The sequence below is a fragment of the Phascolarctos cinereus genome, unplaced genomic scaffold (genome assembly GCF_003287225.1).
Source record: "Phascolarctos cinereus isolate Bilbo 61053 unplaced genomic scaffold, phaCin_HiC Scaffold_4;HRSCAF=312, whole genome shotgun sequence".
Taxonomy (NCBI): domain Eukaryota; kingdom Metazoa; phylum Chordata; class Mammalia; order Diprotodontia; family Phascolarctidae; genus Phascolarctos; species Phascolarctos cinereus.
Genome location: NW_027555847.1, coordinates 247796786 through 247823649, shown reverse-complemented (window position 1 = coordinate 247823649; position 26864 = coordinate 247796786). Strand labels below are relative to the sequence as shown.

At 43.8% G+C, this 26864-nt stretch overlaps 2 protein-coding genes across 2 annotated transcripts in view; one reads left to right on the top strand and one right to left on the bottom strand.

Annotated features, from left to right (window-relative positions):
* Nucleotides 1–859: 859 nt before the first annotated feature.
* Nucleotides 860–10408, top strand: SMCR8 (SMCR8-C9orf72 complex subunit). The gene is made up of 2 exons (XM_020967368.2): nt 860–3329; nt 4968–10408. The coding sequence occupies exons 1-2, from the start codon at nt 961–963 to the stop codon at nt 5419–5421; spliced, it is 2823 nt and encodes a 940-aa protein (XP_020823027.1). The 5' UTR covers nt 860–960; the 3' UTR covers nt 5422–10408.
* The window catches only part of SHMT1 (serine hydroxymethyltransferase 1), a 36615-nt gene continuing 20021 nt past the window's right edge, over nt 10271–26864 (bottom strand). The window contains 6 exon segments of the mRNA XM_020967369.2: nt 10271–11471; nt 13254–13364; nt 14361–14477; nt 18909–19031; nt 22679–22795; nt 23824–24036. Coding sequence (XP_020823028.1) covers nt 11299–11471; nt 13254–13364; nt 14361–14477; nt 18909–19031; nt 22679–22795; nt 23824–24036 — 854 coding nt within the window. The 3' untranslated portion in view covers nt 10271–11298.

Below are 26864 nucleotides of genomic sequence, written 5' to 3'. Positions count from 1 at the left end.
TCCGCCGGCCATTCAGCTTTTATTCGGTCCCCGTATCCGGCACCACAACTCCCGGGATGTCCTGGAGTGTAGCGAGGTTGCTTTCCACCGGCCATTCAGCTTCCTGTAGTTCGCGGTGGGTCGGGGACTACAACTCCCACGAGGCCCGGGCGCAGCGGCGTAATAGCTTTCCACAAATTGGCCCTTTTTCTGTTCCTTAGGATTTCCCGCCCATAGGAACGCTTCCCAATTGGTTTCCAGTCCTTTTCCCGCCCGGCCCACCTAAAGTTTTATCGCTTTCGTTTTGTTTTCTCCTTCCTTTTTCCTTCCATAATACTCCTCCGTGAGCAGCTTATACGTAGGTGCTTCCGGTTCAGGAAGATGCCGCTCTGTGGGTCATGTGATCCCAAGATGGCGGCCCTTTAGTAGCTGGCTGGCGACTGTGGCGTCCGAGAATCCGGGACGGTTTGTTCCTGCGAGCTTCAGTCGCGGGGACGGCAGCGACACTTGACTGCCACTCCGCGGCCGCCCGCAGCCTCGGGCCGGGGAGCCCACTTGGAGCAGCGGCGGCGTAGGTGGGAACGGAGGCGACCTCGCCTCTTATTTCCCGGGTCCCGCTTTGCCCGGCTGAGGGTGAGTTAGCTGCGGGCGTGAGGAGAGGAGGACGAGGCTTTAGCTCCCCCCGTTCTAGTCCCACCAGGGGCTGGAGCCAACCGACTGGCCCGGAACCCGGCCTCGGGGGACCCCGAGGCACGAGGGACCCGATTGGATGAGGACACCGAAGCCCCTGGAGGAACCGGATGTTGTGAGGAGCGGGGGCCGAGAACCCTGGGGCTGTCGCCGAGGGAGTCTGCGGTGCTGCAAGAGCTCCTGTGAGTGCCTGCCCCCGGAGACCTCCGCTCGCTAGTTCTCCTTGTATTTTCGACTGACTTCTCTGTTTTCGCTTCTCCTCCCTCATGCCCTTTTACCATAATTGGAAATATGATCAGCGCCCCTGATGTGGTGGCCTTTACCAAAGAGGAAGAATATGAGGAAGAACCGTACAATGAGCCGGCCCTGCCAGAGGAATACTCTGTGCCCCTGTTCCCCTTTGCAAACCAGGGGACTAACCCGTGGTCCAAACTGTCAGGGGCCAAATTTTCCCGGGATTTCATTCTCATCTCAGAGTTCTCTGAGCAGGTGGGACCCCAGCCCTTGCTGACCATCCCCGATGATACCAAAGTTTTTGGCACTTTTGATCTCAATTACTTCTCTCTCCGGATCATGTCTGTGGATTACCAGGCCTCCTTTGTAGGGCATCCATCTGGCTGTGCCTACCCCAAGCTGAATTTTGTGGAAGACTCTAAGGTTGTACTGGGGGATTCAAAGGAAGGAGCCTTTGCTTACGTGCACCATCTTACCCTTTATGATCTGGAGGCCAGGGGTTTTGTGAGGCCATTTTGCATGGCATATATTTCCACTGATGAACATAAAATCATGCAGCAGTTCCAAGAGCTCTCAGCTGAATTCTCCAAGGCTTCAGAGTGCTTGAAGAAAGGCAACAGAAAAGCTTTTGCAAATGAACTTGAAAAGAAATTGAAAGATCTGGATTACACTAGGACAGTGCTGCACACTGAAACAGAGATCCAGAAAAAGGCCAGTGACAAATGGTTTTACTCCTCTCAGGCCATTGAGAAGGCCAATGAGTTGGCCAGTGTGGAAAAATCCATTATTGAACACAAAGACCTATTAAAGCAAATCAGATCTTATCCTCACCGAAAACTGAAGGCATCTGGTTGCTATCCATGTGAGCCAGAGTGTGCCCAGGATCAATCAGCTGACCAGGCATCCACTACCTCTAAACCTGATGAGCCTGCTGAAAGAAATCTTTATAGGCGAAGAACCTCATATACCCCCAAGCTCATCAAGGCAAAGTCTGCTAAATGTTTTGACAAGAAGCTGAAAACCTTGGAAGAACTTTGTGACACTGAGTTTTTCACCCAGACCCTGGCCCAGTTGAATCACATTGAACGCATGTTTAGAGGAGATCTGTGCTACCTTTTAACAAGCCAGATTGACAGAGCCCTTTTGAAACAACAATGTATAACTAACTTCCTCTTTGAAGACTTGGTACTTTTGGATGATAAAATAGTAGAGAAACAGGAGAATACACTCATGGAGTACAGTCAGGACAAGCTACACTCCAGATCTTTAGAAGATTTTCCAATTCCTAAAGTGTTAATTAATATGGGATCTTTTAAGTCCAGTGTGGAATCTGTACTTATCAAGATGGAGCAGGAAGTTGGAGATGAATTCAAAGAGTCTGAGGTGACAGAATCTAGCATTTATGATCATCAGGAGAACTTGGATTACCTTGACATGGATATGAAAGGAAGCATCAGCAGCGGTGAAAGCATTGAAGTTTTGGGCACCGAAAAGTCTACTTCTGTTCTGTCTAAATCAGACAGTCAGGCAAGCTTGACTGTCCCACTGAGCCCTCAGGTAGTCCGGAGCAAAGCAGTCAGCCGGAGGACTATCAGTGAGGACAGCATTGAAGTTCTTAGCACTTGTCCCTCAGAGGCCTTGATCCCTGATGACTTTAAGGCAAGCTATCCAAGTGCCATTAATGAAGAACCTTACGTGGAAGAGCCGTATGCAGATGATGATGGAGCTATTCACTTTAGTGCGAGTGTCAGCCAACAGGATCTTGGTGAGACAGAGGGCAGTTCAGAAAACACCTTAGCACAAACAGATTCTGCTTGTTGTATTGGAAAAGAGAGTTCAAGTCTCCTCATACCAAATTCTGACCAAACACAGAAGCACTGTGATGAAGATGGAGTGGTCAGTATTCCCCCACAGCGTTATAAGGAGAGGCAGCAGGGTGTTCATGTGGACTTCTCGGTGGATGATATCAGCTCTTCTTTCCAAGAGAACACAACAGAAGGCCTTTCTCCTTATGACCTGGATCCAAGCTGTCTGAGAAGCAGCAGGGATCTCAGTAAGATCAGCCTTAGTGAATATGGAGACTCCACCAGCTACATAAGTAGTACAGCATCCACCAGTTCGGACAGGACTCCTTCTCCTGCCTATCACATTGGCCTGTTTTCAGAGAGGCATAAAAAAAAGGCTGGGCAGAATGCCTTAAAATTCATTAGGCAGTACCCCTTTGCACACCCTGCAATTTATTCTCTACTTAGTGGGAGGACTCTTATTGTACTAGGGGAAGATGAAGCAATAGTGAAGAAGCTGGTAACAGCTCTCTCCATCTTTGTTCCCAACTATGGCAAATATGCCAAGCCTGTGAACCACTGGGTCTCTTCCCCTTTGCACATAATGGATTTTCAGAAGTGGAAACTTATTGGCTTACAGAGGTAATTGATTAGATACAGAACTTCTTAATAAGATGGACAATGGACACACATTCATATGGTCTCCTAAGCAGGTCTCAAGAAAGTAAATAACTGCCAATTGGGTATGGCTTTAAAGGCCTTGGCGAAGTTCCTTCCCCTTACCCCCTATCCCCCGTCCCCAATACCTTTCTCACCTGCTTGGTTAGTGCCTGAAATTCCTTTTACTAGGTGACCTAGCCTCTTATTCCATGGCTAATGTAGAGAACATGTTTAACCTAGTTGAAATAATTACTTTTAAGTACTTTAGCACACTGATTATATGCCAACAGTACTGCCAGTTATAAATATTTCTTGTGTGGTCACTGCAATAGGACTTCTATTTGGGAATACTTTGTCATCAGTTTACAGGATGAGTTTGATTCAGACTTTTCACTGTAACATCTCTCTTCTGCCTCCTCCCAACCTTTGAAATTAGTGAAGTTTGATAAATATTGGCATGTATAACAAGCTTTAATATTAGGATCATGATATAAGACAGATGTAATATAAAGTACAAAAATCGGATGCAGAGGTAGACAGATGATATTGTTTAGGTTTTTTCCATTTTTTTTGTCTTAACTATTAAAAAGACTTTTTAGGAAAAACAGCCTGAAGAAAGGTTTGAAAGAGTTTGCTAAAGAGGGATGGATACTCATCTGGGGGGGGGTTGTCAAAGAAAGAATTCCTAAAACTCCTAGGGAAGAAAGGTATGGGTGCTGATTATCAGTGGACAAGATGTTTATGGGATGAGAACAAGAAATGCTTAATCTGGAAATAAACCAGCTGAAGGTAGTATGTTGTGTGGTGGGAATTGTGAGAGTCAAGACCTGGGTTTTAGTCCCAGCTCTTCCCCTGACTAGCTGTGGGACTTTGGAAAAGTTTATTCCAAATCTGAGCTTGACTTCACCCATCTATAAAATGGGGATATTCGTTCCTGCCTTTTTACTTCACAGTGATATTTTAAAGGCAAGAGGTTGTTTTTCCCATGGAAGATGACTTGTGGGGGAGACTCAGAATTGTGGAGGCAGAGAAGAGACACCCAACTAGGAGCAGAGTAGAGAGATGGTCCTGGTAAGTGCTGAGGAGGTGAAGATGGTGTTAGCATTTTGCAGTGCCTGGCATATGGTTGACACTTGCTAAGTGTTGATTGAATTTAAAATAATATTTTAATCCTTGAATGCCATGATTCTAATTCTAGCTTTGCAATCGTTGAAATATTGAAGGTTTCTATGGGTAAGTGACTAAGGAAATTGGATATACTTAGATGATCGGTAGCATAAAGAAACAGAAATCTCAAATGTGGAAAACTGTGAGAGGTTAGGTTAGGCAGTACTTGCTCTCTTTGTTTTTGAGTGATCTAAAATACTTAATGGCGTGTCAGTAAAACTTGGGGAAAAAAAAAGAAAACTATCTTATGTAAATAGCTCCTGTTTCTCTGCTTTATAAACTGAGAATTTCTAGATGTTCTCTGCAAAGGTTTCTGCAGAAACTTTTAAATCTGGAAGACAGTTTAGAAGAAAAAAGTCATTGAAGATGCCCAAATCACCTAATTTTTCCTGACTTGTCTTCATATATTCCTGGGTCTCACTGTCCTTACTGACCTTTGCCTATCTGTTTCAGAGTGGTTTCTCCAGCTGGTGTCAACACCCTCCATTCCCTGAACCGCTACAGCCGTTACACTAGCATACTAGATTTGGACAACAAAACACTGAGGTGCCCACTCTACCGAGGCACATTAGTGCCCCGCCTGGCAGATCACCGAACCCAGATCAAACGGGGGAGCACCTACTACATGCATGTGCAGAGTGTCCTGACCCAGCTGTGCTCTAAGGCCTTTCTCTATGCTTTCTGTCATCACCTACACTTGCCCATCAACGAGAAGGAGACCGAGCAGTCTGTGGTAGGCCGACAGGTGAACTTCTTGAAGCTGCATCTGGGCCTGGTAAATGAGGATGTCAAAGTGGTGCAATATTTGGCTGAGCTGCTCAAGCTGCAATACATCCAAGAGCCTGTCAGGCCTAATCATTCAATGCTCAGGTTTGACTATGTTCCCAGCTTTTTGTACAAAATCTAGGCCTGTTCCCAGCTGTTTCACAGAAACATACATGACTTAGGGTCAGAGGGTGCAATGGGGATGACCAAACATTTGCCTGAGCTTGACTTTGTATTTCTGCTATTCATTGGAAAAGAAAATTAGATGGTGAAAAATGTTAGTAGCATCAGGGCTTCTCCAGCTGGGGAAATGCAGATGTGTAAGAGGTTCCTGACACTCAGGAACCAAGTATGGGATATTTTTCATGGCCAAGCTTTCCTTGAGGATATTTAAGAGGGCAGTCAGCCACCATTAAGTTCTTTGTTGTGTCAGTTGTTTGTTGTGATCAGGCTCCTGGATCCAAAATAGTTCTTCATTTTGTGGCCATGGGGGCAAGGGTCCTTTTAAAGTCAAAATGCTCCTTGATATTGAAAAAACTCATTGTAAGCTATATCAGGACTTCACAGCTCTAGGCATCATAGAAAACCCAAAAGGAACCCAGCCAAACCTTCATCACATTGAGGGGCAAACTGAACAGGAAAATCAGCTTAACTATGGCAAATAGAAACTTAATCCATTAATTGGTACATTAATGTCCTCTCATTAAGACCTCAGGTAATTGGCAGGGGCCCTATAATTATCTGACCTCACTGGAGCCTATTGTATTTAAAGGAGGTTGTTTAACCCTAATTGCACTCCTTGACCCCTGAGATGGACGAGTGAAAGCCCAGCAGCTGCCGTTCTGAAGGCACCTACTGACTGGTCAGTCAGAGAAAATATCGCCGGCAGCCCCTGCTGAGTGAGGATGAAAGTGTGTTAGAACCTTCAGTTTCTCATGCCCAGAGAGAGGTCCATTTGTGCCTTGTCTGCCTGTTTCATTATTCAGTGTTAAGGGGTGGGGGGGAGACGTAAGGGAGGTGTTTCTAGACTATTTGAGCTTAGGTCTGCAGTGTGTCAGCAGAAGTGATTGTAAGGCGATGGTTTGAAGGGTTCCAGGACAACCAAGAGCAAGGCAGAGGGCATGGAAGGAGTGGGGCCCAAGTTACCAGTTTGACCAGTACCATCAAGCCAGTGATTGGCAATTATCATGGTTTTGTTCTACTGGCTTCTCTGATCAGGATCTAGTTTGCTGTCATGGCAAAGCTCTGGGGAAGTCTGTGTGGATCACTACTCTCAGCTCTAAATCCTTTTATCCATCAAGCCTTCACAACTTCTTTACTGCCTCTCAGAGGATGATTTGCTAATTGGACTAAGGGCTCTGGTTCATTTCACTGATTTATAACTAGCAGTTTTCTTGTGTTCTGAAATTCGCTAAATTAATTTTGGCCAGATTGAAGAAACATTTGGAAAATGGGCTTAGATTAGCCCATCCTTTGAGGATGGTGATGAGTTGGAGAGGATATTATCACCCACCTCTTGACCTGTTTCTGTTCTCATAGTGTCCTCCATCTCCACAAGGGATTTATAGGTGATTTTTAAAAGGCTGCATTTAATATCACAACTAGACATTACTCTTGGCTTTTATCTTCACTCCCTCACATCTGCCACCAGAATATGGAGATGTGTTTTCTTGCAACCTTGAAATCTTAAAGGATGTTTTCAAAGAATGCTGTTTTTATTTCCAGCCATGTGATTTTGCTGTTTTTAATTTATTCCACAAAAAATGTGATTATAGATATGAAGCAACCTTGAATTCTGCACTTGAATGTGGTGTTGCCATTGAGCCAGTGTCAGTGGAAGATTCTTAGGTGGTATGTTTGTGTTTTCCTGCTTTTCTAGTTTGATGTAGGGTTCCTAGTGTCCTAACCCAAAAGTGTTTGAAGCCAGACCTCATCCTACTGCTGCCCATGGGGCAGCTAGCTTTTCTCTTTCCAAGAAGGTTCAGTACCATGTCCTGTATGTCTCCCAAAGAAAATGACAAGAAGGAATTTGTTTTTGTCTTGTTTTTCTCTCATTCCCCTAACTGTTCTGCATTAGAGAGGGGAAGGACAGCCATCCCTCTCCCTTCCCCTACTTCCAGCATAATGTTGTTTGTCAAACTGATAAACTTGGGGACTTTTTCATGAGGGAGCAGCGTGGATTTCTTCAGGTTATTTTTCCCCCTTTCTTTCACACCGCACATTTCCATAGCAAAAAACCTAGGGAAAGAGCTTCCTGGTGCCTTTGAACTGTGAGGCATAAATCTTGCTCACGACATAGACGTACTTGGAAAGCTTTGCCACTCCAATCTGTCAAAATGCTGGTGCGTCTAGGCTGGGTGGTCAAACAGTGCTTTTGCATCCACAAAGGAGGCAGCAGCAGAGTTTCTCTTTAAAGGAAAAGAGTGCTGTATCATCTGAGCTGCCATTGCTATTTGAATTTTAAGCTTTCTCCTGCAGGACTCCCCCAATGTCATAGGAAAGTGACAAAACTGCTTCAGCTGGAAAGTGGGTACAAGCAGCAGACCCATTTCTGGTGTGTGGCATATCTGGCTTAAGTCACTTATTATGGTGGTCTTTAAATACAGCAGTTTGTGGGGTAGGAGTGGAGAAAGGAGCTCTTTCCCAATCTCGACCCCAGTGGCATTTCAGAAAGTGTTACCAAAATTGTGAATAGTAAGGTAGGAAAAACCATGCCAGTGAATAGGATGGATTTTTTCCTACATGAATCTTGAGTGCAGCTCATGACTCTAAAAGCCTCTCAAAAAAACCTAACAAAAGTAATTGTTAAGAAGGGTGGACTAAGTTTTTGAGCCGTATTCCAACTAGAAAATAATTTTGGGGAGTATGAATTCAAAAAATATTATTCAGTAAAAGAATTTCATTTTCAGTGAGTTTTGAAAAAATCATTACGAATTGTTTACAGCTTTTGGGCATAGGTGTTTAACACTCCCACAAAATGGAATTTATCTTAAATGCACTCTATGGTAAGACCTATGTTAGGACTTTTTTTCTATTTTAGAAAGTTGAATCTAATTATTAGACACCTTGCTTCTTTTTTAATTGGGGGAGGGATTTAAAAGTTATAAATACTCAGATAAAATGCTTGTTTTTTTTTCTTGTAATCAGCACACTAAATACCATAGGAAACATTTAAAAAGAAAACTCAAACTTAAGCAATTAATCACACCCCAGAAACTAGGTAACATTAGCCCCACTTCTTAATCTTTTTTGTTGTTGTTGTTGCCAAGATTTATTTTCAGGTAACAGACACAGCTTTTGTTTTTAAGTTTGAGATTTAAATCTTCAGTATTTTCTGTTTTATACCACCTTTTTGGGGGAAAACAACTGAGAATTAGGTAATATAAACCTGATTATCAAACTTGTTAAGGATTTATAGGTACATGTTTTAAAATCCCTGTTTAGAAAATTAAAACAAAAGGCATGTACAAAGCCATATTAATCTCTTATCTCCTGCTTCATTGCTTCCCCAAACCAAGTATTCCCCTCCTGGAGTTGGAGGGTTTTGTTTTTACATAAATGTTACCAGAAAAACTTGGGTGGTTTCACATATTTCTCTTCAAGATTGTGGTCTACAGTCAACCCAGCTGGAACTTGTAATTTTCCAGGCATACTTTTAATTTGTATTCATGTATGTGGACAGATCTTTACTTGGAATATAATAGAGTATAATTCAAACCTAAATGAATAACCTGATCCCATTTGAAGACTCTAGAGGGGGCCAACGGTTTTTAATATGCTTGCCAGGGCTGCTAAGATTCTATGAAGTGTAAGCAAAAATGATTCCTTGCTTTTGAACAGTCTGGTTTTTTTTGTCAATACCAAGAGCATGTATCTTCCCAGTGAATCCTCAGTGTTGCATGTCAGGTCATAGTCCTTAGTGTTACCTTTGTGGTGTTTGTCAGTGCAACAACTGGGCGCACCTTCTCAGACTAACTGAATTCATCAGAGCAGCCTTTGGAAGAACGTCACCAAAAAGTTGAAGTCAAGTGGTTTTTCTCAAGTTTGCCTCCCTAAGAGTTCAGAAAGGATGTCTTGATTTATGCTTTAAGTCGAACTGTTTTCTGGCTTTCCCCCAATTTTGTGCTTAGTATGAGGAAATAAGAGAACTTATTAGACAGTTAAAAAGAGGGAGGCAACAGGGTTTTTCCCTGCTCCTAGAATGGGTTGTAATGCAATTGAAATTTCCAACAACTTAAGCTGCCCCTGTCTCTGCTTTGAGACGCTTGTGGTCTTGACTCGGTGAGCACTTTTATGTTCTGTTATGCTTCTGGTAAGGGAAGACAGGATAGTTATAGGAAGTTAAAGGTCAGAGTTCATGAGGCTGGGAAAAGGACAGGAACACCTCTTGAGGCCAAGTAACCCGAACTGTTGGGCCCAGACCTGCAGTCAATAATAGCGTGTTCCTTTACTCAAGTGAAAGAAATGAACTCTTCCAAAGCGGCCATGCAGACTGTCAACCCCAGTCCTATAAAAAGTATGTTTGTCACCTTAGGGAGAGGGGGCGGGTTACTGCCGCTGTATGTGTGTGTGCACTTTAGACCATTGTACAAAATTCAGTACTGATGCCAGATCCCAGATGGGAAAATTGGTGAATCAGTCATCCACAGGGTGATGGGCTGATTTATATGAGAATGCAGAGGTAAAGGGTACAGTCTCACCCCAGCAATTCAGACACTGAGGAGTTGGAAATACTGATTGGGTTGAGATAAATACTACCTTTCAGGTTGCAGTGAGGAACATGGGCTGTGATGAATTCTGACTTATTTTAAAGAAAAGCTATTTTATTATTGCATGTTCACTTGTTTGTATCTGTGTATACAGACCACTGTGTAAGCAGTAGTTTAAACAAGTGCCCATTGGAAGTAGTATACTTGGCATGTCTGTAATATCATTTTAGAGGTGTTGCTGCACAAGTATGAGTTAATGCCAAATGAATAGTATGAGAAATGTACTGTAAAAAAATTAATTTATTTGAGTTCAGATATTTTTGAAATACAAATTTGGTTGTATTTTTAAAGCTATAATTCTTGTCACATTCTGTGGTTAATTTTATTGTGCTTATTAAAAATGGTCATTATTGTTTTGCACTCAGCTGTTTGAACAACAGTTTCTTTGGGAAGGCATCAGCTTCAGGTACCTGATCGTAGGGAGTAGACCAGTATCTCAAATTGGAATAGAAGGCTGTCATTACCAAGTACCAGACTCAGCAAGTGACCCCTCATGTGTGATCTGTCCCTCTGGAAACAAGGGTCACACTTGCCACCTACTTCTCCAAAAGCACCAAGGATTAAAGATAGCATTTATAAGGTACTTTGAGCTCCTACATAATGTTGTAACAGACATAAAACCTGTCAGGCTTGTAATTTTATACTTAGTTGAAGCTTCACAATAATTTCCTCTTCTGACTAAAATGGACGTGATTCAGTTTCTCTGGCATTCTACTGAACAACATGATACTGAGATTGAGTAACTTTTACAAGCCTGGATGTAATATGTTATATTCACAATATGGATGTTTTCTGAACTGCTGTAATAAGTCACGAGCCTGCCAACTGACCAGTGCAGAGAAGGTTACATAAAATTATTTAAGTAATACTCTTAAATTACATCACCATTCATTTGAATGAAGGCTGAATGGCTATAGGATACTCCAATCTTCTACAAAAATTAGATGATTAGGATTCAAAATAAATTCACTAATTAGTTAAAAGTATCCTCCAAACAACTAATAATGAACTTTTAAAACTGAGAATTGTAGTTTGTACCCCTCCTCAATGACTGCCAAATGGTAATTTTTTCAATGCAGGGATATTAGAAAAGCTTATTAAAAAAAAAACAACCACCTTCTACTTCCCTTAACCCCTCCCAATTATACATTCTCCTTTCCTTTTCTCAAAGGCACTTGGGTAGCCTTCAGGCTAAATATTTCCAATCTGGCTCTGAAACTTAGAGACTGCTGACGGTGTCCAGTCTCATTTTAAAAATCAGGGATCCCAGGCAGGGGAAAAACAGCTGCAAAGCTCTCCACTTTTTCTCTGATGGCCTTGATAACACCCTGATACTTCGCATCCCCAGAAAGTTTCTCCTTGAATTCTTTCATGGTGGCCTGGGGACCAAGGTCTTTCTGAATATGCAGAGTCAGTTCTATTCCTGCAGAGACAACATCACAATAATGAAACTACTCTGCTTACCAAGAAGCTGAAGACATTTTTATCAGGCACATGCCACAATGAAGTTACACATTAAAACACAAATACAGATGATAATAATGCACCCTCCAAACCAAAGATGGATTCAGGAATAGGAACAAGATGGTCCCCAATGTCCATAAAACAAGCTGACACAAATACTAGTGCAGGCCTAGCTAACAACTTCCCTATGTGACCAGAAGGCCCTGCCTTTTATTTTAGCATTCAGCAGAGGATGATTATTTAACCCCCATGTAAATCTTGCAAGTTACAGACAGAAGGAACCTTAAAGATGATTTAGTTCATCCTCACTTGGTGGATAAAGAAAGATGATGCCTGAGGCCACACAAAGGAGCAGAACCAGGAGTGGAACCAAAGTCCTGATGTCAAATCCAGTGCTCATCTCGATAAGAATCCTCCTACTTAATGAAAAAGCATTTAACAGAGGGACCTGCTAACTTCACCCCTCAACGGAGTCATCAGTGAGGAGTTTTTGCATATCAGAATTATGTTTCCAGGAGTCTCGTGAACATAACACATCAAAAGGGAGAGTAAGAGCAATGTGATCCCTTGGAAGGAGAGCCCAATTTGGGTTCAAGCTTTGCCACTGACTACCCATAGGTAAGTCATTTAACCTCCTGGGCCTCAGTTTCTTCATCTGTAAAATGAGGAGAGGGAGCTAGAGGAGGGACTGCTAAGGTCCCTCCAGTTCTAAGTCTGCAATTCTGTGACCTTAAAGCAGGCTGGCTGAGGTAAATAAAATTATAAAACTAATGGAGAAGACAATTAAGTGATTTCTACCACTTATGCCTTGGCACAATTTAATAGCTCAGTCTCAACTGCTGGGTCAAAAGAGTGACACTCCAGGTCAATCAGAAGGAATCTGCTTATTGTCCTGAAACTTCAGTTTATAGCACAGATTAACAAATGCATTTTAAATCTAGGTGCCAACCTGGTTTTTGTCTTTTAAGAAAAAGCAAAAGGCAATGTATTCATGTATCTCATAAGGGTCTAGACCCACATTTGAATTTTTAAGGGTCTTAAAGCACTGGATAGAGGCCTGGGCCTGGAGTCAGGAAGACCTGAGTTCAAATTTGGCTTCAGATACTTACTAGCTTTGTGACCCTGGGCAAGTCACTTAATCTGTTGCCTTAATCCACTGGAGAAGGAAATGCCAAACTACTCCAGTATCCTTGTTAAAAAAAATCCCATGAACAGCCTTGGTGTCCACGGAGTTACGAAAAGTCGGACACACTGAACAATAAGGGTCTTAAAGGATCCTATGGAAAAGTCAATGATGCCAGGAAAGTGTTACTTCTAGAGCATGGTTCTCAAACTGTTTGGTCTCAGGGACCCTTTTATACTTTTAAAGTGTGAAGACATTTTTTAAATGTGAATATCTATCAATACTTCCTATATTGGAAATTAAAATGGTTTTACATTATAAAAATAGCCTTGACCTCACAGATCCCTTGAAAGGGTCTTGGGGCCACACTCTGAGAACTCTTGCTGAGTCATGTCACATGAGTGGTCATCAACCCAGCCCTTCACCTACACCTTGAGCAGGTACCACCTTCACCTAAGAAGCCCGAGGAACCCTAAAGTCAGTCCTCCCTGAAGAGTATCTATCCAGTGTTTCAACAACCAGAGAAGTTAGTGGGAACCAAGGCCATGCTGCCAGGGGTTTGTTGAGCCCAAGTGACAACAATCCACAAACCTAGTAATGTCCCAACCTCATTCTTACCTTCATGAATAAAGTGGGCTACTTTGTGGAAATCTTTTTCTAGTAGTCCTCGGGAGGTCAGAGCTGGGGTTCCTAGTCTCAGTCCACTAGGTCTTAATGCGCTTTTGTCTCCTGTGAAGTAAGAAGAGAGCACTGAACTCTTCATTTGCCAAACAACCATTAAGTACTTAAAATTCACACTTGAGGATGATGACTTGCAGCTTTAAGGATTTTGGCCCAGCCTGTCCATGTTTTAATACGAATGCATAAATGGTTTTGAAACAACCAGTGTTCTCAGAGCTCCTGAAATCAGGCGTACATATGGTGATGGGGAAGAGCTAGAAAAATATTACAATGAAGTTAGCTTTGGCTTAAAAGTTGTCTTGGGGCTAGACACACCAAAAGTTACCCTCCCCCCACCCTCAATGCAGTACTTAGAGAAAGCAAACCACTACTTCGTTTAAAGAAGTTCTTAGATCATCACAATCCACAAACCTGGAAAAACGGATCTCTCTCATCAAGAATTCCCTATCCACTTTCTCCCAAGTGGCTACAAAAACTTTCTAAGCAGAAGAAAACTCAAGTATCCCAAGGTAGTCCTTAGAATAATTTGGTCTTCTGGCTTTTGAAAACTTCCCTGGTTGGGTAGAAACACATCACAGAATCCTATCTGCTGAAAAACAGCCAGCTGACAGGGCATTTGTGATTTCTTGAAGAACCACATTCCTTGTTGGACAGGCTTGTGAAATTGATCTTTTTAAAGAAAATTCTTCCCTACATCCCTAAAGGTCCCACTCATTATACCTAGTGACGTAACACTACACTTTTGGAAGCGTCCCTAATTCCTTCTATATGGCAGGTCTAAGATGTGACACACAACAGGAAAATGAATTTGGAATCAACGGGTTCAAACCTGGTTCAAAAACCTGACTCTGCTACTTAGTAATTTGCCAAAATACCTCTTGTCTCTCTGGGCTCCCTTCCTCATCTGTAAAAGGAAGGGGACGGGTGAGATGACCTATCCAATTCTAACAAGTTCTTTGAAGAATGGACCTTGGGATATGGGGAAGATGGAGAAGGGAAAGGATAGGTTTTTTCCCCTCCATTTAGATTACAGGGGACTCTTACCTGGGCAGGTGTTCTTGTTACAAGCAATAGAACAAGCTTCTAGCACCTTCTCAGCTCTTCCTCCATCCGTGCCTTTGTTGCGGAGGTCCACAAGAATCAAGTGGTTGTCAGAACCACCTGGGGAAACAATTTTGTTTTGTTTTTGGTAAGGCAATGGGGTTAAGTGACTTGCCCAGGGTCACACAGCTAGTAAGTGTCATGTGTCTGAGGCCGCATTTGAACTCAGGTCCTCCTGAATCCAGGGCCGGTGCTCTATCCACTGCACCACCTAGCTGCCCCGGGAAACAATTTTGATACGTAAAAATTCATAGTGATGCCCCCCGTTCAGCTCTCAAATAAGCCAGGTCCCTCTGTTTAAAGGAAACCAGTAAGAATCACAGAATCAGATTTAGAGCTGGAAGGAACTTTAGAGGCTATCCACTTCAAGATCTTCATTTTATAAATAAGGAAACTGAACACCTGAGAAGCTAAATTATCCAAGGTCACACAGAGAGTGGCAGAGATAAGATCTGAACCCCTGAGTCCAGAGAGAAACCGCTATCTAACCCAATGGCACAAAGTAGCCTCCTGCCATTTCTGTAACAATTCTACCTTTGTAATATCTCAAGTATATGCCTCCTTACCTCCTGATGCTGCCACCACCCTGGTATATGCCCTCCTCACCCCACACCTGGACTACTGCAACAGCCTTCTGGTCTCCTCCCCCCTGTGGTCCAACCTGCACTCAGCTATCACAATGATCTTCCTAAAAGGCAGACCTGACCATATCACTGCCCCCTCCCCCATTAATAAGCTCCAGGATCAATGATAAAATCTTGCTTCACAACCTGTCCCATTCCTACCTTCTTCTCCTCCATATACTCTGGACCACTCTCCCTCATCTCTGCCTTCTGGCTTCCTTCAAGCCCTGGCTAAAATCTCATCTTCTATGAGAAGCCTTTCCTCTTTACTATTACTTACTATCCTTTATATATCTTGTTTGTACATAAAGAAAGTATTTCTCCCATCCTGTCTGCTCCATTAGACTGAACTCCTTGAGAGTAGAAACTATCTTCCTTGTATTCCCAGTGCTTAGCACAGTACCTGGCACACAGCAGACACTTCATAAATGCTGACTGACAAGTCTGCTTTTTATCACAGTGTACACTCCCAGAAAAAGCAAACTAAACATGTCTGAAACTAGACTCGGCCATCTTCCCTCCCAAAAGTGGACCCCTTCTGCAAATTTCACTATTTTTGTTGTTCTCCATCAGCCTAATTCATAAGGTCAGGGTCACCACAGGTGCCAATTCCTGTTGATTCTGCTTCCATGGAAGATCTAACATTCTATCTCTTCTCTTCACTGACACCACCATTACCTGGTAGCTCAGGATTTCACCAACACCACTCACGTGGACTATTTACAATAGCCTTGTGTCTATTATAAATCTTTGTGTCTCCCGTTTCTCTCCTCTCCAATCCATCCTTCACACAGGCCAAAATAAACTACTGAAAAAGTCTCTGTACATTCACACATACTGTTCCCACGCTTGGAATGAATGTGCTCTCATTCTCTACCTTTCGAAATCCTTCTCTTGCTTCAAGTATCAATTCCACTATCTCCCCACCAGCACCACCCAAGCTGTTAAGTGTTCTCTGCCCTCTCAAATATTCCAGAGTACAGTGATCTCTCCCTTGCCTCCTTCACTCCCTGCCTCGGATTATATTTGTTTGTTGTCAGTCCTGCCAGAGGGTTGTCACAGCAAGTCACAGAGTACCCAGAGTAGGTATCAGCCAGAGCCCGAGATGAATTGTCAGAAGAAGAAGAGTTAAAGGTGACCTCCACGAGCCCCTGTGACTATTCAAAGCTAAGGGGCCAGGGTAAAATATCATCCCTGCCGGTACTGATGGGGGATAGAAAACTCAGGGCCGGCCTCCCTAGGAAACCTCTTCACCAGCCCTCCTGGTGGCTGCCAACCTGTATCTGGTGTGTGCTGCTTATCAGTCACGTGTTGGACTCTGACATAACACTCTTAAATGCTGTTCTCATCCTCTTAGAAATGGGGGGGAGTGGTGGGAAAGAAGGGCCAAGCAACCAGCTCTTCAGTGGAAAATGAGGTATCAAAGAGCTTATTTCCTCTAAATTGAAAATAGTTACACTGGGGGTTTGGGAACATAAACTTGTTGCATGAGTATATGGGTTCCATTTTCAGATGAGGCATGTGCCCCTCTCTTACTGTCAGGGCATTTTGTTGAAATAAGCACCTTGGTAAATGAAAACTCCTTTAAAATAGTTACAGAGGTTTTGGTTATGCATTTACTAAGTTACTGTAAAAGCTTGGGTTTATTATTTTATTTTTTTGCTTTTTTTTGGTGAGGCAATTGGGGTTAAGTGACTTGCCCAGGGTCACACAGCTAGTTAAGTGTCAGGTGTCTGAGGGCAGATTTGAACTCAGGTCCTCTTGACTCCAAGGCTGGAGCTCTATGTACTGTGCTACCTAGCTGCCCCTTGGGTTTATTTTTGTAGGAGTTAATTGCTAAGAATTAGAAACAGCAATAGGTAGGTAGAGCTCCAGCCTTTGAATCAGGAGGACCTGAGTTCAACTCCGGCCTCAGACCAAAACACTTGACACTTACTAGCTGTGTGACCCTGGGCAAGTCACTTAACCCCGACTGCCTCACCAAAAGGCAAAAAAAAAAACACCACACACAAAAAAACAGCAATAGGGCTGTTCTGTTGGAGTATTGTAAATTGTAAGTAAAACATACAAATGTGTAATTAAAAAAAAAAGCAGACCCCATTTGGAGTTTTCTTGGGAAAGAGACTGGAGTGGTTTGCCATTTCCTTCTCCAGATCACTGGGCAGATGAGGAAACTGGGGCAAACAGGGTAAGTGATTTGCTCAGGATCACAAAGTTAATAAGTGTCTGAGGCCACATTTGTACTCAGCAAGATGAGTCTTCCTGACTACAGCCCTAGTGCTCTATCCACTGCACCACCTAGCCTCCCAATTATTTGTTTACATGCTGTCTACCCCAAGTGGAAGGTTGGCTCCTCAAAAGTACAGTTTTTTTAATCTTTGTATCCCTAGGGTCTACTGGGTCCTCGTAGGCAACCATTTTCCAAACTGGAATGTAGGGTGAGGGACTGACACAAGACCCCCTGGAAGGATATAAAGTAATAGTCAGAATTATTGATTATAGGGGCAGCTAGGTGGTGCAGTGGATAGAGCACCCTCCCTGGAATCAGGGGGACCCGAGTTCAAATCCAGTCTCAGACACTTACTAGCAATGTGACCTTGGGCAAGTCACTCAACTCCCAACTGCCTCCCTACCCCACCCCCCAAAAAATTACTGACTGTATTTAAGTACAACTGCTATATAACTAGATTCACTTTTTTTTTGCCAGTGAAGACAAAAGTTCAAATAAAAGTAAACCAAAGTGAAAGTAACATGGAAAATCTGCTTCCCTTGGTAGAGGCAGCAGAAGAAGAACGTGGGACTTGCCTGTAGGTGGTGGGGAACCTCCCCTCACAACCCCTGGGGGCTCCATGCATGGACCCAGGCCTCCTCCCTGAGGAGATCCCTGGATAAGACAATGGCTTGGGACCATCCACCAGAAAGAAGTTCTCATAGCACCCCAAGTTCCCATGGGATGTTCCCCACAAATCCCACCCTTCACTGGTGGTGAGGACGCCTGGGGGGCTCCCCAGTGAGCGGGCACTGTAGTACTGCTCTTTTGAAGGTACTTCTTGCGTCAGCCTGCATGCAGGGCTCCCACCTTCAACAATCCACCGCCACCATGATTCTCCTTTGTCTTTGGGAGGCAAGGTAGAATAGTGGGAAAAGTGTTAAATCTGGAGTCAGAGGATCTTGGTTCAAATGCTAGCTCCGCCCCTCACTGTGTAACCTCGGGAAAGTCAATGAACTTTTCTGAGAAGCCTCAATTTCTCCAACTATAAAACAACAGGGTTGGACTAGATATCCTCAAAGTCCCGTAAAAAGAATGGGGCATGGAGGCAACTAGGTGGCGCAGTGGATAGAGCTCTGGCCTTGGAGTCAGGAGGGCTTGAGTTCAAAATCTAGCCTCAGACACTTGACACTTACTAGCTATGTGACCCTGGGCAAGTCACTTAACCCAAATTGCCTTACCAAAAAGCAAAAAAAAAAAAGAGAATGGGGCATCACTACATAAAATTTGGAAACCATTGCCCTAGGGACAGCTCTGATTCTGCCATCAGAATGAATGGATAACTGCTAATAAATAACAATAAAAATACTGTTGTTATTTTCAGTTGTGTGTGGCTTTATGACCCCATTTGGGAGTTTTTTTGGCAAAGACACTGTAGTGGTTTGCCATTTCCTTCTCCAGCTCATTTGACAAATGAGGAAACTGAGGCAAACAAGGTTAAGTGACTTGCCCAGGGTCACACAGCCAGTAAGTGCCTGAGTTAGGTCACATAGCTAGTAAGTAACTGCTTGAGGCACTGTGACTCAGGTCTTCCACACTCCAGGCCCACCCAGCTGTCCCATGGACAGGACCTCCAACAGACCTAGTGCAAGTACTTACCTGTTACTACGTGGTAACCCAGCTCTATCATGGCTGCTGACAGGGCCTTGCAGTTGGCAACCACCTGTTGCTGATAAGCCTTAAACTCAGGTGTCAAGGCTTGCTTCAGAGCTACCGCAACTCCTAGTCAAGAAGAGACTCTATGTCAACAATTGGGTAAAAAGGTTTACTAACGTCAAGATAACGCTTATCTATACCTTCCCCCAAGCCCCACCCCCTGGAACAAAGTCAAACCCCTGGAATGGGCTACTACACCTTTCATTTGGTATCTGAAGATTATTTTCTTCAAATTCATATTTATAATAGCACGATTACTAAGCAAAGCTTTCATTCCATTCAGCACTGGCCATCCCTGTCCTGGAGGATCTGGAGGCTGAGTCCCTGAACTCTGGACAAGATTTAAGTATCATCTCATCCAGGTGGAATCATAGCACCTACAAGGCCAGCAGGTCCAAGCAGCTCAGTAGCACAATGGATAGAGCTGCTGGGCCTAGAGTCAGGTAAACCTGGGTTTAAATCCAGCCTCAGGCACTTACTGGGCAAGTCACTTCATCTTTTGCCTCAGTTTCTTCACCTGTAAAATAGGGATGATAATAATAGCCCTTACCTCCCAAGGTTACTATGAGGATTAAATGAGATAATATTTATAAAATATTTAGAACAGTACCTGGCACATGGGAGGCACTTAATATTTGTTCCTTCTCTTCTTTCTCCATCCCCTCCCCCAACCAGTACCTGGGCTGAAAGCTCCTACCCAACCAGGAGCCAACCAACCTCTACTGGAAGACCTCCAGTGATGGGAAATCTATTGCGACCTGAGGCAGAAGGGAACAGTTTGGCATAACTCTAATACTAAACTTTCCCTTTATAACCAGCCAAAATCTGCCCCTTTGCAACTCTCCTAGTCCTGCTGCTGAAGACCAAGTATAATCCTTCATGATGATCCTTCAAACACTTGACAATAGTTATCTTGTCCCCTTCTAAGTCCTCTCTTCTTTGGGCTAAGCATCCTGAGTTCCTTCTATCAATCTAGGAAGACTATTGGTATTATTTCCAATTCTTTTCATCATCTCCAGCAGCTTCTGCTATCTCCTCCAAGGTTACCTCCCATCTACTCTGAATTTATCTTATATGTTCTAATTTCCAGGTTGTCTTTCCCATTAGAATATAAGCTCCATGAGGTCAGAGAATGCCCTTCTTTGTACCTCAAGCACTTAGCACAGTGTCTGGCATTTAATAAATGCTTGCCGGTTGATATGGAACACCCTTCTCCTTGGTAAAGAAAACAGAAACACATTAATGTCTGAGTAGTTCCACCTTCTGTTCACTGTTTGTTAACATCTTGGACTGAATTCTCCCATGCAATTTCAGATTACAGTCCGAGTCTCTCTGGCTCTGAGGCTAAGTTCTTTTTTATACAGTGTAGTTCTCATCAAGGTTTGTAAATTGGCTTGTTAGAAGTAGGGCTGAACTTACTGACAGGATAGGTGGCTCCCCCCCCAATCATCTTTCCCTCTGCTTTTCATAACACTGCTGTCTCTTGGTTTTCTTCCTCTTTTGCTGCATCATCTTCCTTATATCCCCTAATTGTGGGTGGACCCAAGGTTCTGGCTTGGGCCCTCGTCCCTCAGTCATCTAAATTCTCTTCCTTGGTGACCTACTCCGTTTCCATGAGTTGAACTGATCTATATCTCTAGCACCAGTCTCTCCCCCAAGTTCCTGTTCCACATTATCAACTGCTTATTGGATATTCCTCATTCCCAGTCCAGGAGACATCTTAATTTCAACATATCCAAAAGAGAATTCATTCTCCCTGCCCCCCACCCCGCCAACCTATTCCTCTTCCAAATTTCCCTATTCTACTATTCTTCCAATCCTTCAGGCTTATATTCTTCGAGTCCACCCTCTCCTTCATACCACAATCCAATCGAGTTACCCAATCTTGCTGTTTTGACATCCATATCTCTTGCATCTGACCTCTTCTCTTTATTCAGTCACTATTTCAGTTCAGGCCCTCATCACCTCTTGCCTAGATTATTATAATGGCCTCCTAAATAGTTACCCTGCCTCAGGGCTCTCTCCATTCCATCTTCAGAGCTGCTAAATGGATATTCCTTAAGCACAGATTTGACCATGTCACTCCTCTCCTCAATAAACTTCAAGGGCTCCCTACTGACTCTAGGATCAACTATCAGCTTCTGTTAGCTTTGAAAGCCTGTCACAATCTAGCCCCTAATACATCTTTCCAGCCTCAGTGTACATTATTCCTCCCTCTTGTATATCATCTAAACTGTTCTCCTGATTCCTTGTCCACAGTCCCTCTCCATCTTCCAGTTTTTTGCACCAGCCATGCCTCATACCTGGAATTCACGCCCTCCTCACAGAATCCTTCCCTTCCTTCAAGATCCTGCTCCAGTACCGCCTGTTACATGAAACTTCTCCTGAACCCCTCCAAATGCTGGCTCTCTCCTCTCTCCCTTGTATTTATCCACTTTGTATTTCTTCTCCTCCTATTTATTCCTCATATACTTGAATGTGTATTTGTTGTCTTCTTGCAATATAAGCTCCTTGGGAGTAGTGATTGTTTTAGTCTTTACATCTGGCCTGCACATGGCCTGCTGCCTTAAAAAATGCTTCCTAATTCACTGAGATATCAGGAATCTACCTCCTACTCCATTTTTATCCCTAAGAAAATGCCCCCTGCCAATTCACCTATTATTGGTGTTCAGCTGTTTCAGTCCTGTCTGAATTTTCGTGACCCCATTTGGGGTTTTCTTGACAAAGATACTGGAGTGGTTTGCTAATTCATTCTTCAGCTCATCTGACAGATGAGGAAACTGAGGCAAACAGGGTTAAGTGACTTGCCCAGGGTCACACAACTAGTAAGTGTGAGGCCACATTTGAACTCGGGGAGATAAATCTTCCTGATTCCTGGCCCAGCACTCAAACCACTGTGCCACCTAGCTGCCCAATTCTCCTATTGCTGTTGCCTACAATTTTGGCATTTAACTCCAATTTCCAAAAATTGTTTCTAGCATTTTAGCAAGGATTAATTTTATCAAATGCTTTCTTCTCAAACAAGCATACGCGGAAAAGCACTTGGAGGACAGATACACTAAAAAGTAAGCAAGAACACACAAAAAAAGTGGGGGTAAACACTGCAGAAAAACTTTTCAAATTCCTTAACCCTACTAAGAACTTGTCCCACATATCTCTCATATTCAAGGTTATGACTTCTTCCTATCCAGAAGTGGCTCCACAGCCTGGGTTCCTGCCCCAAACCATCACTACTAACCCTCTCTTTCCTGTTTTTTATTTCTTTTTTATAAAAGACACTTCCCAAACAATCTCCCTGTCTTCCCCAAAAAGAATTAAACGGAAGTGCAGCTAATCACACATATCACTTGTCCATGCTTTTCTAATCATAATGCCAAGCTCCCTGCTCCCATAATACTTTGTATCCTTTTATCAATACTGACTATACCCTTCCCTATAAGCCCTACCTCAGCAAAACAAATAGGGAAAGGAAAAAAAAACCTTCCTCTAAATTAGTTTCACTAGTTTCAACAAAGGGACGTAGGAAAAAGGCAGAAGTAAATCTAAGAGGGTCTCTCCAACAGGCTCCCCTCCGCTGTGATAGCCTAGAAATCCTGACAGTTTGTTTTGGTGAAGAGGTTGGAGGGGATCAAGAAAAGAGGACCACTGTGCTCGTGACCGTGGAATGCATCACCACACAAGGCCACAAGAGGGCTCTTATATCTAACTTTTACCTGCAATGGCATGGTTGTGAGGCCCTCCCTGTAGTCCTGGGAAAACAGCTGAATTAACCAGTGACTCCAGATTGTACATCATCTCTTTGCCTGTTTTAGCATCCACACTGCGCACTCCTAAAGAAGGAAAAAATTAGAATGAAAATCACTCTGCAGTCCCAATTCTTTTCTCATTGAGTTCAAACTAATTAGAAAACTCCAAACCATGTTAAAGCTTTCTCTAAAGGGGATGGGCTACAGAGAACCAGGCAATGAGGTAATTTTTTTTTTTAAGGCAATGGGGTTAAGTGACCTGCCTAGGGTCACACAGCTAGTAAGTGTCAAGTGTTTGGTCTGAGGCCAGATTTCAACTCAGGTCCTCCTGACTTCAGGGCTGGTGTTCTATCCACTACACCACCTAGCTGCCCCAGTGAGGTGTAATTTTAGAAGAATGATCAGACTCAAATAGCTAAGAAATCTGGTCAAGGAGAGAGAACTCTTTATCTTCTCTTTGGTACTGACTGGGTACTCTACAGGCAGTCATTTTACTTTGAGCATGAGCCATCGTAATACATTTTAGAAGGATTTATTAAGCATCTACAATCTACTGGATCCTACAAAGGATACAGAGGAATTCCATCTAGTAATAAATAAGAAGCCTGAGCACAAAAAACTACAGTAAAAGATAGAATGTGATTAGTGTGAACAGAAGAGATGAAAAACAATGTGCTACTGGGAGCCCAGAGATCACTTCCAGTGAGGGGTTGAGAAAGACTTCAGGTAAAAGGTTAGGGCTGGGCCTTTAAGGACAAATAAGACTTTAAGGTCAGTTCAGGGAACAAGGAGTGGTCCCACAGCTGGACTGAAGGGTGGACAAAAGGAAGTAGCTAGAGATGATGTTAAAGATCTGCTGAAGCCAAATCACAGAGGGAAATAAATGCCAAACTAGGAGCTTGGGCTTTATTTTGTAGGCCCACCAACACCATCCCTGTGGCTTGAACCCAAAGGGCTCAGAGCTTCCTTGTGCCAACCTTCTTGACCGAACCCTCCTGAGCTTCTATTCCTACCAAGGCAACAGGATCACAAGGCTTTCACAAGAGGGGCCAGATCTTAATAAGGTGGGCAGAATGCTGGTGTGTTTTTGTTTTAATTCTACAGAGTCCCACCTTTCCTGTAGAAGATCATGCCAGCCCGGCAACCTCGAAGGGTTTTGTGCGTGGTGGTGGTCACCACATCGCAGTGTTCAAAGGGGGAGGGGACGACCCCGGCGGCCACCAGTCCACTAATGTGGGCCATGTCAGCCATAAGATATGCACCACTATTATCTGCAATCTTCCGCATTCGGGCATAGTCCAGGTTCCTGGAATAGCAGCTGATTCCTAGGATGAAAACAAAGGAAACGTCAGGTCTGAGAAAGCACTGGAAAGCTGAGACCCAATCTGAATACTTGAGTACAGCATCACATTTAAAAATAAGTATTTCTGAAAGCTCTCCCTTTTACTGCTCCCCACACCCCAAAGCCCTGGCAACAGTGATGAGGTAATGCATCTAGAGAACATTATTTTACCAAGTACAAAAGATCTACCCTCTTGTCAGTATCCAAGTGCCCCCCAAACTGTGCCACTCGGGACTCGGAACCACCAGAAAGCAGAAGCCAAATGCTCCACGTATGGGGCAGCTTTGGCCAGACCCTTAGAGATCTGCACACCACATATTTTACCTACTCTGATGCTCAAGCAATCTCCCTTCTTCCCCTGTGTTTGAAAGAGAAAAAGTCATTACAGGAACCCTGAAAGCAGGAGCCACAATCAGATGCACTTTATCTCTCCCATTGTTAGGAAAAATGCCTGCTTGGGATCACAGATCTAAAGCTAGAGGAGATTTCAGGGGCCGCAACATCCAATCCACTCATTTTAAAACATAAGGAGACTGAGGCTGGTGGGGGGGTGGGGAGTGACTTGCTCGAGGTCTCTGAAGTAGTCAGCATCCGAGGTGGAATTTTGAAACACGCCCCCCCGCCCCCGCCACCACTCCAGAGCCTGTGTTCTTTCTATATACTACGCTTGTCTCCCTCGTTCATGCCTCCCACTTTCTCCTGTCTTAATTCCCGTGAGTCAGATGCTGGCTGCCTAGGGGAAAACCCCCTTCCTCTAGCATTGTTGTTATTAGTGGTCAGTCATTTCAGTCCTGACTCTTCATGACCCCATTTGGGGTTTTCTTGGCAAAACTATTGGAGTGGTTTTCCATTTCCTTCTTCAGCTCATTTTACAGATGAGGAAACTGAGGCAAACAGGGTCAAGTGACTTGCCCAGGGTCACATAGCTGGTCAATGTCTGAGGTCAGATTTGAACTCAGGAAGATGAGCCTTCCTGACTCCCGGGCTGGCACTCTATCCACTGCATCACCTAGCTGCCCCTGCTCTTTAATCCCCATCCAGGTAAGCCCTACCTTTCTCAACTCTTTATCCTATTTTGTCTTTCACTGTACCCACCAGAACCTGTTCTTTCATTAAACATGCTTCCCTCTCCTACATCCTCTGTCTCACATACCTTCCATCTTCTTTCACTCAGATACAGCTGGTCCCCTCTAAAGTACACTTCATTCATGTCATATCACACCATGTCATAGAATCATAGAACTAGAACTGGAAGGTAAGTCAGAGGTCAGTCATCTAGTCCAACACACTAATTTTAAAGATGATGAGACTGAGCCCAACCAGGCTCATTAGGGGTTTGGGTACTTCTTCTGATATGTCCAACTAGGGCACGGGAGAATCAGCACGCTCTCTCTGCCAACCCCTCCCCCCCGCCACCTCTTTTTCTTGGAGGTTCACACCATCCAGCTCTATCACTGTCCAGGTGTTGGGGGTAGACAACCACCAGCCCCCAAATTATCTCCTCTCCTTCCCAAAGAAGTTCAGTAACTGGCCCACAGGATTCCCTTCCACCCTTGCCTAAATATTTTGTGGCTTCAATGTATTCTTTTATATAACCTAAATATCGTGGCTTTCTAGTCCATCAACCAAAATCACCAAGATACACACCTTCACTCTGCCTCAGCCACCTCTGATCTCATTGATGACCTGTTTAACCTCCATGATCCAGAACATTCTTTCCTTGGATTACAATCTCTAGTCCTTTCACCTCTCCCTCATGCTCCCTCCTCCTAGATCCACTCTTCATTCTCACTTAGCTCACCTGGGACTTCCTATATTCCCAGTCCATTATGCTTCCTCTAGCCTCACTTTTCTGTCTCCACAATACCCTTTACCCTATCCTATAACCACTCATACCTTGGGCTGCCCATCGTATCTCCAGCTTTCACAGTCCCACTCTGTTGTCCTGAATGCTGCAGGCACAACAGCACTCACTACCTGGATTCACTACAACCTCAGCTCTCTCACCTCAATGATCTAACCCCACTGTAGCACAAATGTCCTTTTATGGTTGATTCTACTGCTCTCAAAACAGCAGCTGCTCCAAACCTTTTCTCTCCACAAGCCCCTTCCCCTCTCCTATCTACTAGAAAATCAAGGCCATCACAAGCTTTCACTTCACCCCCATTCCATATCTCAAACCCAACCCCATCGCCCACTTGTTCCTCCTCTGCTCTGGTATCTAACAAGGAAGTCCCTTCTTGCTTAGGGTCATCTGCTCTACCTCTCATCTTTATCTGGTCCTCTTCCATCTCCTCCAGGCATCTGCCCCCCTGATTCATCTCTCTCACCTTCAATCTTTCCTTATCCATTGTATCCTTCCTGGCCACCTACAGACATGCTCCCTTCTTCCCCCCCACTCCCTTGATCTTTCTTGGCTGTTCTCCTTAAACTTTTTGGTTTTTTACCAAGTACAAAAGATCTACCCTCTTGTCAGTATCCAAATGCCTCCCCAAACTGTGCCACTGGGGACTCAGAACTACCACAAAGCAAAAGTCAAATACTCCACGTAAGGAGTATTTATAGTCAAATTTCCAAAAAGAGTTTATCTACATGCACATGCCATTTACTCCCCTCCAATCCACTTCTGGGTTCTGACCCCAAGGTTACCCACAATCTCTTCACTGATAATCCAAAGGTCTTACTTGACCTCTCAACAACTCTGGATACTGCCAGCTAAGTTCTTCCCTTCTGGATACTCTCTCCTTGCTTGGCTTCTGACACTGCCATCTTTTGGTTGGCCTCCTGCCCTTTCCTTCTGAGAATCTTTTG